The sequence below is a fragment of the Lactuca saligna genome, chromosome 3, assembly GCF_052625555.1.
Source record: "Lactuca saligna cultivar CGN05327 chromosome 3, ASM5262555v1, whole genome shotgun sequence".
NCBI lineage: Eukaryota > Viridiplantae > Streptophyta > Magnoliopsida > Asterales > Asteraceae > Lactuca > Lactuca saligna.
The window spans coordinates 71,193,621-71,211,018 of record NC_136419.1 but is presented as its reverse complement, the minus strand read 5'-3'; the positions used below and the strand labels follow the sequence as shown (position 1 = coordinate 71,211,018).

At 39.9% G+C, this 17,398-nt stretch overlaps 1 protein-coding gene across 1 annotated transcript; it reads left to right on the top strand.

Moving 5' to 3' along the window:
• The first annotated feature begins 14,133 nt into the window (after positions 1-14,133).
• On the top strand, positions 14,134-16,690 carry LOC145035683 (uncharacterized). Its single transcript, XM_078984192.1, has 7 exons — positions 14,134-14,192; positions 14,272-14,671; positions 14,818-14,964; positions 15,071-15,583; positions 15,704-15,917; positions 15,966-16,114; positions 16,211-16,690. The coding sequence occupies exons 1-7, from the start codon at positions 14,134-14,136 to the stop codon at positions 16,688-16,690; spliced, it is 1,962 nt and encodes a 653-aa protein (XP_078840318.1).
• Positions 16,691-17,398: the final 708 nt, after the last annotated feature.

Here is a 17,398-nt window from a genome sequence, read left to right as displayed (position 1 = left end):
TCAGGCTTGGGCTCTGGAGCCAGGCAACTCGATGAGCAGATAAGAGAGCTCATTTCATTTGAGGTCATGCATAGTATATTGGACTAGACTTTTGTGATCTTTGGTACGATCAACGACGACATTTTGGAGATTCATAACGAGAGGTTGGGTGCCTTCCGCACTGAGATGGTGGCCATGTTAGGGGCACGCACAATGATATTTAGGGAGTTCAGAGATTGTGGAGCTCCAGAATACCATGGGGCTAGGGACCCCATTGCTAGAAGCAAGCGGTTGGCGGATGTCGCCAACACCTTCCGTACCAAGAGATGTCCCGAGAGGGACAAGGTTTGACTTGCTTCCTGTCTCCTGAAGGATAGGGCACGCGACTGGTGGGGGGGGGGGGGAGGTTGGGCATACTATTGGTGATGCTGCCCTTGATACTATGACCTGGAGCGACTTCGCAACCAAGTTCAGGGATGAGTTCGCACCTGTGTTTGAGGTGCAAGAGCTTGCATGGGAGTTCCAGGATCTCCGACAGACGACTGAGACGGTGACAGAGATCACCAGTATGTTCAGGGAGAGGGCCATTCTTGTTCCGTAGTATGTGGCAGACGAGGAGATGAAAAAGGCCCAGTACCATGAGATGTTGAGGAGCGATATTCAACAGTTTTTGAGCTGATCCAGTTGTAATATGTTGGAGGATATGATTGCCAGGGCTTGAGAGAGAGAGAGAGAGAGAGAGAGAGAGAGAGACAAAGAGAGAGAGAAAGAGAGAAAGAGAGAGAGAGAGAGAGATTTAGAGAGATTTAGAGATAGAGAGGAAGAGGAAACTAGATGTGGCATCTGGTGTAGAGGGTTCAGGCAAGAAGCCTAAGGTTGATTCTGGAGAAAAGGGCCAGTAGGGCTGAGGCCGCTGCGAAAAGTTTGGTAGGTCGAACGAGGGTACGTGTAGAGCAGGGAGTTCGGGTTGCTTCAAGTGCAGCCGGACTGGTCATGTTAGCAAGGACTGTACTGCTACCACTAACACCACGATAGTATCCAATATTATTTGCTTTTAGTGTAATTAGAGGAGCCAAAAGAGGTCCTAGTATCCATGTTTAGCAGTAGCAGGACAGGTGGCGGCACCGCCCCTACTACCTTGAGGATTACTTATGGCCGCCAAGGCCGGGCATAGGCGCCAGTGGCGAAGAGAAGAGCCTTGACGTTGAACACAGAGGAGGCACGTGCAACAACCGACGTTGTGATGAGTATGTATCTTCTTATCTCTTTGTTTATACAGATTATTGCCCATGTTTATGTGTTTTATTATAGGATTGTTTCTTATGAACGGTATATCTACTATGGTATTATTTGACTCAGGGGCTACCCGATCTTTTGTATCACTCGCGCTTAGAAAGTGATTTGTTGGAGCTCCGGGCGAGCTGGACTGTCCTCTTGATGTAAAGATTGCAAATGATAGGACCATACGATCTGCGAGGATTCATCAGGAATGTGCGCTGCAGTTGTTCGATGAGCATTTTTCCATGGATTTAGTCCTTATTCCCCTACGAGGGAATAATGTTATTGTTCAAGGGTTTTGAGCATTCTAACACTCCTAAGGTGTACATGCAACCCTAGAAACCTTGGATCTATGTTTTACTAAGATACATGCAAATTTGATTTTCCAAGGTTATTAATCTAACTAGCATGACATGGGAAACTCTTAAACATAATAGCTAGTTGAAGTACATACCTTTTGTTGTTTGGATTCCTTGAGAACCTTGTGAGCCTAGTACCTCAAGTGTGATGCCTCAAATGTCTCACACAACACCACAACACTTGGAATAACCTTGAGAGAAGTTCAGTTACACTCAAATTCAGCTAGCTCTCTTACAGTTGCTTGTAGTGGCCAATTTTTCTAGACGTTGGGTCTTTATATAGTTGTGACACAAGTAGGGTTACACCACGTAAACCCTAATTGTCATGGCTTTCCATATTCCATGATACATGGGTTTATAACTCCCATGGACTATCCATGGAGCACCTTATGGGTTTTAGCCCAATTCATATAAACCATGGATCATTAGCCCGCTATACAAGAATGGATGATTTACACAATCATCCCCATATATTTAATTAGTATCTTTTTGATCACTTAGTTAATTCCAAATTAATTATTTGATCAATAGTCATTAAATAATATTATTAATATATTAGAACTTATAATATATTAATAATCCTTAAGTGTCCTTTCTCTCATTTAGTCTATCCATGTGTTGTAATGCCATGCAACCCAAATTGACCATGCCAACCGGTTCAAGTACATTCCTGAAATAGTTATGAACTTAGAAACCTAATCCAACAATTGTGGGTAAGGACTGGTTGAGACCCAACACGGAAATGATCGACTGCCAGCAACAGCTAGTGCGCCCTTGGACCCTAAGTGGGGGAGGTTTAGTGATTCAGGGCGAGAAGCCGTAGGGTGGACTAACTTTGTATTCAGTAGCAAGGGAGAGACGCTGCCTATAGTAGGGTTATGCAGGGTATGTTGCCTATGTCATGGATACTCGTGATGAAGGTAAGGCGACTGTGGATGATGTACTGATCGTACGGCAGTACCCGGACGTGTTCCCAGAGAATTTTCATGAGGTACCTCCGGAGAGGCAGGTAGATTTCAGGATTGACTTAGTCCCTGGTGCGGCTCCGATAGCCAAGGCACCATATCAGTTGGCTCCTCCCAATATGCAGGAGTTGTCTACACAGTTGTAGGAGTTGTTAGATGTAACAACCCGAAATTTGTTCGTCGCTAAAACCCGTTCTACCCGGAAAGTCGCCGTTATCGGATTCGTTCCGTTTTCTCTTTGGAGTTAATCGTATAAACTTATATGTGTATTTTATTCTAATGAGTGTCTAAATCACTCAGGAACTTATGTTATTCGCCCAAAATCATTATTTTATAAGTTTTAAAAATGTTCCCGTCGGGTGACGGAAACTCAATCGGGTGCGACCGAAAGCCGCGTTTAGCGTCGGTATCGGGTAGAATTCCACCACATGCAAATTTTGGGAACTATATAAACGAGTTTCAGCTTTCATTTGAAGCTTTTTCCTTCTCTCACTACTCTCTCTCTAACCTCTCTCCAAAATCCAAAGATTTAGTGTCCAAAACTCAATATTAAGGCTTCAAATCCTTAAGGTAACTCCCTAGCTTTAATCTATAGCATCTTTAGCCTTCAAATTCGAGATTTAAACATGAAATTGGACAATGTATGTGATTTTACGGCCTAAGAAGATGCTTAGGCCGTAAACACCAAAAATGATGGGTTTTGAGCCTTTAAACCCTTCCTTGACTAGTTTGGACCTTGGATATGGCTATGATACTTTAATATATGTAATCTAAACATGTAATACTTGCATTTTGTGATGTTTGGAGGAGTTTACGGCCTAAAACTATAAACACTAAAGGGCCTCAGTTCTCTGAATTAAAAGTATCTTCAAAACTACAAGTATTTTCAAAAGTATACAAGTATACCGAACCGTCAAAATCCATAACTTCAAGTAGAACAAAACATAAGTAAATGGGTGTTGTACACTGCGGTTAAACCTGGGCAGTTATGTAGTCGTGTCTAGGGTCAATATAGCCTGGCCAACTATATTCATTCAAGACACGGCCAACATGTGCTTGGGAGTGGCTGTGGTACGCAGCATGCCTAAAACTTACCTAATATCTCAAACAACAAATCGTCGCTGCAGCGCAACCATGAAATACTATGGGAGTATTTCTCGAGCCAATCCTTCATAGAAAATCCTCATATACGCGATGTTACTTGATCGTTCCGCTAGCGATAAAATGTTCTGTCTTGATAACTCCTTCCTGCTTTATCGCTTAGTATGATGCTATATCTGTCTTGATGAGATATCCCCTGTTCCATATCTCTTGATTCAATTCAGAGGACTTATAATCCTCTCTTTCCTGATATTTTAGATCAAGATGCCTCCAAGAAAGAGACCTAGCTCGAAGAACAACGATAATCCTCCTCCACCAACACCTTCTCCTCAATTTGATCTCGCATCACTTCAAACAGTTCTGACTGCTGCAATGGTGGCAGCTATGTCTCAAATGAATCCCGGTGGCTCCGGAGGTGGTCCCCAACACCAAAATCCAGAAGACAGCCAGGAACACGGAAGAGGGGGTTCCTACAAAGACTTCATGAATGCAAAACCCACAACCTTTGATGGCACTGGAGGTGTCATTTCCCTGACTCGATGGTTCGAGAAAATCGAGTCAATCTTCGAAATATGTGCATGTTCGGAGTCTGACAAAGTCAAGTTTGCTGCCTGTACTTTCCTTGACAAAGCCCTGACTTGGTGGAACGGCCGAGTCAAATCCTTAACTTTACCTGTAGCGAATGCCATGGGTTGGGAAGCTATGAAGGAGCTTCTGCTTGTAGAGTACTACCCTCGGGGCGAAATTCAGAAACTGGAACACGAACTCTGGAACCTGAAGATGAAGGGTTCCAACATAGCTGCTTATACTTCAAGATTCGATGACCTGGCTTTACTCTGTCCGGGAATGGTTACCCCGAAGAGTAAAAAGATCGAAAGATTCATCTGGGGATTGACCCAGCCAACCAAAGGGAATGTCTTGGCTGCGAAGCCAGACACGTACGATAGTGCTAAATGCCTTGCGAAAATTTTGATCGATCACGAAGACAACTATGATGAGGACACTACCACTCCTGAGTTGGACACAAGTGGAGGTGAAAGTAGAAAGAAATCTCGGAACAAGCGAAAGGCCCAGAGTACGAGGGGGTCTTCCAAGAAACAACAAACGGTAGCAGTCCATGCTGCTACTACCCCTATTGCTGTCTCAGCTGTTGGATCTACAGCCCAAACTCCCACCAGTGGATACACTGGCAGTCTTCCTTGGTGTGGTAAGTGCAACTACCATCACCGCATCCCTGGTCCATGTCGCGAAAGGAGTTGCGACAACTGTGGCAAGAAGGGCCATCTGTCTCGAACCTGCAGGAAACCAGCCAAATCGACAAACCAATCATCGGGAGCAGGAATCAGTCCAGCCTGCTACAATTGTGGCGAAGCAGGACACTTCAAGAGGAATTGCCCCAAGGCATCTACCACCACTGATCCCTCTGTTGCCGCAGGTATAATTCTCTTTGATAACTCTTATACCTGCAACTCTTTTCGATTCCTGTGATTGAAGGGAAACCTGTTATCTATCAATTCGAACGTTTTCTAAGCCCGATTCCTCGTGTGAGATCGAGATGTGCATCATCGAGACGACTAACCAATGAGATGGAGAACACTAACTTCGTACCTATGGATTAAATCCTCGGTCCGGAGGACTATTCTGTTCCATTTGGTTAAATGGGAAACCTTTCGCGATAATACCTTGATGCTACGTTTAACATGGAATGACAGAGTCCCATTCATGCTGTTATCCTGGTTTCGAGAGGGTCACCTGTCTATATCTCATCCTCGACCTAACTCTCATGATCTCCGGCATCAACTTTCGTATTATGTCATACTTTAAAACTCAAGAGTTTTCCTGATATGAATTACCGCATACCTCGTTTCTGTGGTCATTGAGAAACGAGAAGTTAGTAGTTCTTTCTACTAAATGTTTGTCCCGAAGTGTTTCCGGGAATTTCATTCGAACATCTAAAGTTTAATTCCATATCGTATGTTTCGAAACCTTCGTAGAGACCCGATTCCACTTGAGAAAGTGATGATCCAAAATATCGAATCCATTCGAGTTTCATTTCAAACTCATGATCTATATCCTATTCTTTGAATTTCGGGACGAAATTCCCTCTAACGGGGGGATAATGTAACAACCCGAAATTTGTTCGTCGCCAAAACCCGTTCTACCTGGAAAGTCGCCGTTATCGGATTCGTTCCGTTTTCTCTTTGGAGTTAATCGTATAAACTTATATGTTTATTTTATTTCATTTGAAGCCTTTTCCTTCTCTCACTACTCTCTCTCTAACCTCTCTCCAAAATCCAAAGATTTAGTGTCCAAAACTCAATATTAAGGCTTCAAATCATTAAGGTAACTCCCTAGCTTTAATCTATAGCATCTTTAGCCTTCAAATTCGAGATTTAAACATGAAATTGGACAATGTATGTGAGTTTACGGCCTAAGAAGATGCTTAGGCCGTAAACACCAAAAATGATGGGTTTTGAGCCTTTAAACCCTTCCTTGACTAGTTTGGACCTTGGATATGGCTATGAGACTTTAATATATGTAATCTAAACATGTAATACTTGCATTTTGTGATGTTTGGAGGAGTTTACGGCCAAGGATCATTCTTGGGCCGTAAACTCACATAATGAGGGTTTTCATGCCCTTAAACCCTTCCAAATCACCCCTATAGCTTAGATATGAATTATAGGACTTTGATTCTTGCATTTGGACACTTGAAACATTAATTTTGAGGGACTTAGATGAGTTTACGGCCAAGGAGAGTTCTTGGGCCGTAAACTCCACAAAACTTGGCATAAATCTCATTCTAAGGTGTTAGAAAGCCACCCAACACCACCAAAAGCCTTGGAATAAATCAAGGGACCAACCAAAAATACTTTGAGGGCCTAAAACACAACATTGATGGGGTTTCTAAGGGTTTACGGCCAAAACATGTTCTTGGGCCGTAAACTCCAAAATTTTTGGTGTTAGAATGCAAACCACCCACCCCTAAGGCCCTTAGACGAATTTTAGAAGTCCTTTCATGTAAGTTCTAGACCTTGAATCACATTGTAGCCTCATATAATAGAGTTTACGGCCATGAAGGGGGTTTCATGGGCCGTAAACTCCACAAACACCTCAAAAATCACATGCAAACTCATGTTAGGCCTTAGATTAATTCTACCAATCACATGTGATTTGTTTTGGAACCATTTAACATCATTTTCTTGGAAAAATAGGGGTTTACGGCCATGGAGCTATGCTAGGCTGTAAACTCCCATTAAGGGGGTCAAATTGATGTTTTGTAATCATTCCAAGTCCTTAAACCAAGTCTAGAAATTATCCCTTAAGTGTTGGAAGTCAAATTTGCACCATAAACCACCCATCATGAGTTTACGGCCGTAAACTCATGGTGATGGGTGTTTAGGCCGTAAACTCCCATAAGGGGGGTGTTCCTTTGATGTCCCAACTCATTTCCCAAGTCCCTTGTGTCATTCATGTCCCTAAACGCCACTCGGGTCCTACCAAACACTTATACCAGAGTGTTTTTGCGACTTGAAGCAAGTGTCCCTATCATATGAATAAACTAAGTCCTAATTAAATACAAATGTGTATCTTTACATCATAATTAGGAACCTCGTGTGTTTACAAGTTCCGGATAAACTCTTAGCATCCAAACCGTCTCGTATCTCGTCCGGTGAGTTCATACCCCTACGACTTTTTCAATGTTTTCAATGTTTTCAGGGGGGGATACAAGCAAACTAAAACTGTTTTCCAATCACAACATTGTTGTGTTTCAAACAATCTTTGATAAATCTATAAACTCTTTTACTCCTTATATAATATGCTGAGTATAAGGAATGACTACTCGATTTCAACTAAATGGATTTTAGTTAAGGAAACAATCAAACTAATCAAATTATTATAGGAATAATTTGGGGGTCTTTACTGTTCTTTCTATCGTATACTGATATCTATACCAAGTTATTAGATAAACTATGTCTGTTTCAGTTTCTCTCCGTATCATTTGAATGTATTATCCGATAATTTCATGTATGTATCTATACTTTACGGTACTATGTTTCATAATCTTCTGTATGTCGATATCTTACAAGAACCCTGTGAATAGTTTAGTACTAGTTTGTGAGATAGTCACTACCCTTTATGGATGATCAGTAAATCCTCCCCGGAAGTGTAACCAGAGTCTCCTGGAGGGAGAGCGCGGAATTTGTGAATAGATCTATTCGGGACTGACAATCCCACACCTTAACTGCTAGCTACAGTTAGGCGGGCACGCCTAGGGTGACAAATTTCTGGATATCGTTCGACGTCTGACAAACGTCAAGGAGGTCACGTTGTCGTATTAGTATGGTTACCCGACTCACAATATGTATTAATATCAGCTTATTCACAGTTTGGGTTCAGAATCTTTATCTCGTTCGGGATCGTAATCCCATGGTATTGTTTCTATGTCTCTTTCGGGATAGTGATCCCATGGTATTATCAAACTATTATATATCTATGTCCTATACGGGATAATGATCCCATGGTTTATTCTTATATTTCTTTCGGGATAGTGATCCCATGGTATTAACTAAACTATTTGGTATCTAGTTCGGGATAGTGATCCCATGGTTTTATGTCTACAACTTGTACGGGATGTCTTTCCCCATGGTCTTTAACTATACTTTATACGGGATAGTGATCCCAAGGTTTCGTATCGATATCTTATACGGGGTAGTGATCCCATGGTTTTCTAAATCTATATACGAGATAGTAATCTCAAGGTTTTCTAAATTTGTATCTTATTCGGGATAGTGATCCTATGGTTTCAAATCTATATTTACATATATACATTAACTTATCTCGTGTTAGTCCGGGATGAAAGTCCCATGATCTTGAACCTGTACTTTCGAATATTTCAAACTAACTTATATGTCTTTCGGGATAGTGATCCCAAGATTTTAATTATATAGTTTTGTGTGTTAAACTATACTTTGTGATATACCATTGATCTTATAATTAGGAAAATATGGGATTTTCCTGGGGAAAATATACAATACATAATCGAATTGGTAACAAATGATAACTTAACCAACTTCACATAAGAAAATATGGGATTTTCTTGGATAACAAATCTTTTCGGAAACTAAAGGAAACCGATACATTTTCACAAAACAAAACCGCTTATGAACTCACCAGCTTTATGCTGATTTTCAAACCGCTTGTATTCTCAGGTCCAAGTTAGACAGGTACCCGGTGATCTCTTTCGATGAAGACGGAGTGCGTGGAAGACTCGTCTCAACTTTTGTTAATATGATGCATATGTATATCTTGTATAACTTTACTTTTGAAACAAATGTAAACTTTCATATATATGTAATGTAATGTTTGTTTACTATGATTACTATGTACATTGGAATTGATACACAACATGGTAGTCAACCCCGGAGACGTTTCCGCCTTTGGTTTTCGGGGTGTGACATTAGACAAGGGATTTATCTGGCCAAGCAGTTCGCCATGGAGAGCCTCAATCCTATTCGTGAAGAAAAAGGACGGGTCGTATCAAATGTGTATAGATTATCGAGAGTTGAATAAGGTAACAATGAAGAACTGTTATCCCCTCCCGAGGATTGATGACTTATTTGACCAACTTCATGGTGCGTCCTGGTTCTCCAAGATTGATCTGCGATCGGGTTATCACCAGATGCGATTCCAGGATGAAGATGTACAGAAGACAGCCTTTCGGACCCACTATGACCTCTCTGAGTTCGTGGTGATGCCGTTTGGGGTCACCAATGCTCTTGCCGCATTTATGGATCTCATGAACCGTGTGTGCAGACCGATGTTGGATCGGTCGGTGATAGTTTTTATCGATGATATCTTGGTTTACTCCAAGAATTAGGAGCATCACAAAGAGCACCTTAGGGAGGTGCTGGAGATGCTGATGAGGGAGAGACCTTTTGCAAAGTTCTCCAAGTGTGAGTTCTGGTTTTGCGAGGTGTAGTTTCTGGGGCACCTTGTGAACCAGAAGGGTATTTTGGTTGATCCGGCCAAGATAGAAGCCATGTTGCAATGGGAGATTCTGAGGTCTCCATCTAACATTTGGAGTTTTCTTGGTCTGGCGGGTTATTATCGGAGATTCATCCATGATTTATCCAAGATTGTTGTTCCCTTGACCCAACTGACCAAGAAGTTGGTGACATTCCGATGGGGCCCTGAGCAGCAGGTAGCCTTCGAGACTCTCAGACATCGGTTGTGTGAGGCATCGATTCTGACCTTGCCGGAGGGTGTCGGCGATTTTGTGGTTTACTGTGACGCTTCGATCATAGGTATACGCGCAGTGCTGATGCAGCGGGATCACGTGATAGCGTACGCTTCGAGGTAGTTGAAGCTTCATGAGGCAAACTACCCAATGCACGATTTGGAGTTCGGGGTTGTGGTTTTCGCCCTCCAGATTTTGTGGCATTACCTCTATGGGGTTCGATGTACCATTTACACGGACTAAAATGGCCTAAGGTATCTAATAGACAAACCGAATCTGAACATGAGACAACGTCAGTGGTTAGATGTGGTGAAGGACTACGATTATGAGGTCCTCTACCACCCGGGGAAGGCCAATGTAATGGCCAATGCACTCAGCCATAAGGCGGTTGCAGCATCGATATGAGACATATTTGTGAGGATGATAGTGATTAATCCATTGCTGGAACAGATACGAGAGTCGCATGTCGAGGGTACGAAGGAGGAGTGATGGAAGTGTGAGCGGATCATAGGCCAGGTGGCCCTGCATCGGAGGGTCTGGGTTCTGTACTGGGGTGGTGTATGCCAGGTTCTGATGGATGAAGCTCATAAGTCGAGATTCTCCATCCATCTCGGGGCGACAAAGATGTATGGGGATGTTCACCCTAATTATTGGTGGCCCTGCATGAAGTGGGACATAACATGGTATATGGAGCAGTGCTTGACTTGCAGGAAAGTCAAGGTTGAGCACCAGCAGCCTCACGACAAGATGTAGCCGTTTGATATTCCCGTGTGGAAATAAGAAGACATCATGGATCAGTTAACCAAGAGTTCTCATTTCGTCCAGATCCACGAAGTTTCCCAGGACCGCACGTGGAGTAGATTCGATTTGGGTCATCATGGATCAGTTAACCAAGAGTTCTCATTTCGTCCAGATCCAAGAGAGTATATCGGCTGAGAAGTTAGCTGAGATCTATGTTCGCGAGGTGGTGGCATGCCACGGAGTGTTCGTTTTGGTTGTGTCAGATCGAGATGTTCGCTTCACTTCCCGGTTTTGGAAGCGGTTCCATGACAAGATGGGTACTCGTTTTCAGTTTAGCACAACTTTTCAACCTTAAACTGATGGGAAGATTGAGATGACAATTTAGACTCTGGTGGATATGCTGCGTGCATGTGTGTTGGATTTCGAAGGGAGTGGGGATATGTATCTTTTGTTAGCGGAATATTCGTATAACAACAGTTATCACGCCAACATAGATCGACCTCCCTTTGAGATGCTCTACATGAGAAAGCGTAGAACCCCAATCTGTTGGGCCGAGGTCGGTTAGAGAGTCATGGGGAGTACTGAGGTGGTACTCAAGACCGTAGAGAAGATCCAACAGGTCCGGAGCGAGCTCCAGTGTGACATCCCCAATTTCACGGCCAGAAAAGACCGATTGTGTTTATGCTTGTTTGAAAATCAGAGTAATATTTTACATAAAAGTGTTGCGGAATTTGTTCCCAAAATAAAAATATGATAAAGATTTATCAAAGCATTTCTGTAGAAATGTATTTCATTAAAAAGACCCGAGATGTCATATTTGATACAGATCAAAAGCATAAATAGTACATTATAAGCGTTACAACAGTTATTTACAACTACCGGCCTATAATCCAAAAATCCTTCATCATCATCCAAATTATGCTCTGGGTCCACTACCTGTAAAACAGAAAGCTGAGTGGGTCAGACTTGAGAGCCTGGTGAGCATATAGGGTTTTCAACCCAGAAATAATAATAAATTTATTAATTTCATCGATCAACAATAAATTTATTAATTTCATCAAACCAACAATAACCCTGATTACCCATTCCCGTTATCCTCACGTTACGTCCCTAAACACCTATACAAGGGACCTAGTCTAAGGATTTTATCATCGGGATGGACTTTACTGCTAAGGGGATTCCTTAGCCATATATGTCCGTAAGGCAACCATGAGGGGGATGGAGTACACCGGTGAACATCAAGCCCACAAACACCTACAGGTTGCAAGCCTGCTAGCGTTCCACTAGACTGTTTAGAAGAGTCCGTGGTCGTCATCCATACTCCGCTAGATGACTGGAACAACAACAATATCGAGACCTCTCATCATTTTAACACACATCAACTATTTCATCTACCCATGTTATATCCAACATATTTGTAGATAAAATATATATACAGTTTAAATCATTTTAAAACTTGTATAAAACATTCATTCAACAATCATCCCAAATAAACAATCAATATATATATATATATATATATATATATATATATATATATATATATATATATATACACACACACACACATAGCACGTATTTATATAAAATACTTCATATCTATGTGTAAGATGAACGTGACTATACACTCACTTGATTTGATGATAATCGGGCAGCAATTCGTTCCTTAAAATGATCGTTTCTGATAAACCGGGAGTTTTATTGAGAAACCAGGGTCTGCGAGGGTTGGAGCTTCAAAACCGATAAGATAAAAATTTTCGGGTCATCAGGCACTTCGGGACGTATTTCGGGCTTTAAAAATGATACCGGGGCTTCGGGGGAAGTCAAAATATAAGTTTAGGGGTGAAAAATGCCAATTTTCTAAAAGTACCCGAGAGATCTCGCAAGCCTCCTATTTATAGGGTGCGAGACCGAAGATTGGTGGCTAAGAAGGCTCCACGTAGTGGCTGCGAGGCTCGGACACGAAGGGGAGACGTGGTTGCGAGGGGGCGAAGCGCGTGACAGCAGCGAGGGCAGGTGGCAGCAGGTGCGAAGGCCACGCTGCTCGTGCAAGGCTCGGACGTGACCGCTGCGAGACTCGGACACGCGAAGGATACGAGGCAGCCTCTGATTGGCAGAGACTTCGGTCCAAGGAGATTGTGACACGCGTAGGATCCGGACTTGGCCACAACTCGGTGACACAGTAGCTTCGGCCACGAGGCAGGTTCGCGAGAAGGGTGACGTGGCCGACTCCTATTCATGCGAATTTTTCGAAAATTGCACCCAAATCTTCTAAGATTCATAACTTTTTCATACGAGCTCCGTTTTTGATGTTATTTATATGCACACATAGGCGGGAATATATTCTACAACTTTCATTTAGACTTCGTCGGCTAATTCTGACTTTAATTTTAATATTATTATTTTTAACAGACCGGGACAGGAAAATCCGTTAAAAATTCATAACTTCTTCATCCGACGTCCGTTTTCGTCAGTCCTTTTACCGTTGTACTACTATTGACGAGACCTTCGATTCTCGTTTAGGTTGTGTCGGCTAAATATCGTTCGATCTTAAATTTGAGTATTTGGTTGTCTACTGCTAAGCTAAAACTTAGAAAAATCATAACTTCCTCATACGAAGTCAGATTTGGACGTTCCTTGTATCAAAATTCTCAGCTTAACGAATACTATGACTTTTGTTTAGATTATTAAGGCTAAAAAGCACTTTATCATAAATTCACTTTTTATGCTTCCTGGTGCCGTGCCAGTTCCGTCGCGAAACTTCGACAAGTCATAACCTCTTCGTTATAACTCGGATTTCATTGTTCTTTATATCTCCGGAATCCTTGTTTTAGCCACTAAAACTTTCTTAAAAGATATCGGCTTTTTCTAATATTTATTTTCAATGCTTATTTTCATTATTAATTAATTAAATCATAATAATTAGGGAAAATTTCACATATATCCTTGCAAACATTAAGAATTATGTCTATATCCTTCCAAAGTTCGTATTTACGTATATATCCTTCTTAACCTATTAAAATCACATTTATATCTAATCTTATCATTTAATGAGGTATTAATCATTTTAATACTAAAAAATATATTTAAAAATCAAAATAAAAGGTGATTGTACTAAATTACCCTTTCCAAATAATTAATAAATAGAACTAAATAGATTTAATTAGCATTAAACCTAATTAATATGGAAAAAACTCAAAAAAGTGAATTCTAAACCTCAAAAGCGTGAAATCTCCAAGACTTTAATCACGCTTTTGCTTCTTCAAGCCGTAAGAACTTCTGCCTTGGTTTCTTCAAATATCGTTGCTATAAACATAATAGTAGATCAGTTTATTTCTTCACAATAGGTTAATTTTATTCTGCATTCGATTAATTTTGATTTTGATTAACTTTTTCCATCCAATTAATTTTTGGTTGTGCATTCAATTATGTTTGGTTTGCAGTAGACAGTTTATTATCCTCCTCTTTGATGGATAGTGAGTTTGATGCACCGAGATGGGACATAAGTGCTCACTCACCCATAATTGAGTAAGTTTTTATCAACAATGGATGATATTTTATGTTTCCCTTCAATTTTATTAACTGATTTTTTTATTGTGGTTATCAGACAAGTAATATCGAAATTCAAGTTTAAATTGAAATCTGGAGGCTTCTTTCGGTTAGCTAGGAACTCATGTAGGCAAGTGTATTGCTTTGGATCTACAAAATGTCTCTATATAGACACATTTTCATACAACTTAAATCATCTAGGTGAAGAGGTGAAAAAACACTATTCATCACAAACCGATATTGTTTTGTCCATAGTATTTGTTGACAAATATGCAAAAGAGCAATGGTTTATTGAACTTGATAATGATAAGAGCTTCATGGTGATGCTAAACATGTATAATGAGGATAAAGAAGTAACAATTTATGCGACAACCGAAAAATTAAGGTATAACCCTGAACCGTTAAGTTGTCAAGATAAAGTTATTGATGAATTTGATGATGAAAATGAGACAAACTCGGTTTGTCCAACTCAAGAAAGTTATCATAGTCTTCATAGTTCTGATAACGAATACGAGCTTCTAAATTATGGTGAAACTTCTGCATATAGTAAGATGAATCCATTTATGAAAGTGAATTCTAAATTCCCAAGTGTAATTGCTTTTAGAAGAGCATTAAACATTATGCACTAACAAATGAATTTGAGTATGTCATTGAGAAAAGTGATTTGACAAGACTTACAGCATGTTGTGGAGATAAAAATTACAAGTGGAGAATTCATGCTTCTCTTACACAAGATGCTGTAACTTTTGAAGTAAGTATAAAATTTGAGAAATACTAAATTGTTATTATTTTAAACATAATTATATGTTTTTTTTTTTTTTTTTTTTTTTTTTTTTTTTTTTTTTTTAATTTTGTAGGTAAAGAAATGTGTAGAAACTCATTCTTGTATTCGAAGCAAAAAGAGTGGTAACAAACATGCCACTCAAGGATGGATTGTTGATGTTGTTACCGACAAGTTGAAATCTGAAGGCGATGTCTCTCCTACCGACCTAAAAAAGTGGCTTATGCATACCTACAATGTTGAAGTACCATATATGAGAGTCTTTAGAGGAAGAGAGCAAGCTTATATCGATATGTATGGCAAGTGGGATGAATCTTATGTAAATATATATGATTTCAAACAAGAACTTGAAAAGAGAAACCCAAGAAATGGGGTGGAGATTGATTTGCAGACAGTGGGTGAAAAGAAACATTTCCTACGCTTTTTTATATCATTAACAGCATGTTCTAAGGGGTTTCTTGCTGGTTGCCGTCCTTACATTGGGCTTGATGCTTGTCATTTGAAAGGGAAATTTAATGGTGTGTTAGCCGCTGCTACAAGTATCGACGGTAACAATGGTATGTTTCCAGTAGCGTATGGTGTGCTTGAGGCATAGAATACAAAATCATGGACTTGGTTTCTCACGTCACTATAAAAAGCGATTGGTACACCAAATGGTCTTGTTATCTCATTTGACATGCAAAAGGGGTTGGAATTATCTATTACACAGGTTTATCCTAATATTGAGCATCGAGAATGCATAAGACATTTATGTAGCAACTTCAAGAAACATTTTCGAGGTGACTTTTTCATGAGCAAGTTGTGGGTGGCTGCAAATACCTACTCTGTTAATAAGCATGATAGATTGTTAAATGAAATTGCTACTAAATGTGTAGATGCAATTTCGTATTTGAACGAGAACCGTAAAAAGATATGGAGTAGAAGTAAGTTTGGCACACTTGTCATTTCAAAAACTTTTAACTCTTAGGTAGGTGACATACGTTATAAACCGGTGCTTGATCTCCTTGATGCAATTAGAGAAAAGCTTATGGAACGATTTGACAAGAAAAGGAGTAAGGTGAAAAAATGGAAAGGACCATTAGTTCCAAAAGCAAATAAGTATCTCAAAACAATCACTAAGGCAAGTTAAGGAACTATATACATACATAATTGTTTTTGCATTAAACATATATATTTTCCTGATATTAGTTTGTTCTTGTTTAATTTTCTCATGTAGAACTTGGGTGAATATCAAGTTTGTAGAAGCAGTGACAATAAAGCAGAAGTGAAGTACAAAGGATATCATTGGGATGTTGTATTGAACGAGAAAATATGTAGTTGTCGAAAATGGCAAGTTACAGGCCTTCCGTGTGTGCATGCAGCTGCTTTTATTGGTTTCACAAGGGAGCCTAGTTGGGACAAATATGTTGATACATATTTCACAGTCGACAAGTTTAAAGAAGCATATGCTTTAGAAATTGGTCCGATGCCCGAAAAAGATCAATGGGTGAATATAGAGTTAGTTGATAAGATATACCCTCCTATTATAAAACGACCTAAAAAGAATAGAATTATAGCACATGATGAGCCCAAGAAAAGACACAGATGTCCGCGTTGTGGTATATATGGACACCATCAAAGAACTTGCAAAAATCCTACATCTCAAGGTTTTGATGAAGCATCCTTTAGCAAGAGGAAAGAACACAAAAAATCATGAGTTTTTGTTATGAGTTTTATTACATTTTAGTACTTTAATGCTTTCTACATGGATTGTTGAATTATTTAATTTTGTTGGGACAATTTTTTTAATGAATTTATGCCATAGGGATTGTTTCTGTAATGTATTTCTCCAACAAGGACCATTTATATAAACATTTTATTCTATAGGGACTGCATCTGTAATCAATTTCTGCATATGGACCGTTTTTGTAATGTTTTTTTTCATATGGACCGATTCTGTAATGAGTTTCTGCCACATGAACCAAATCTGTAATTGTTATGGGGACAAGGACCATATTTTAAATTTTTTTGAGACGGGGACTATATATGTAATGTTTTTTGTGAAACATGGACTATATCTGTAATATTTTTCTAAAATAAGGACCATATCTGTAATATTTTTATGCACATGGACCAAATCTGTAGTTGTCATTGTGCACAAGGACTGTTTCTGTAATGTATTACCACCACAAGGACCATTTTATAAAGATTTTATGCCATAGGGACTAATACTGTAGTGTATATATGCAACAGGGACTTTTTCTATAATGTAATTCTACCACAAGGACCATTTTGTAAGGATATTGCCATAGGGACTATTTATGTAATGTATTTCTGCAATACGAATTGTTTATGTTATGTATTTTCAGCTATAGGGACTGTTTCTGTGATGGATTTCTGCCACAGGGAGCATTTTGTAACCATA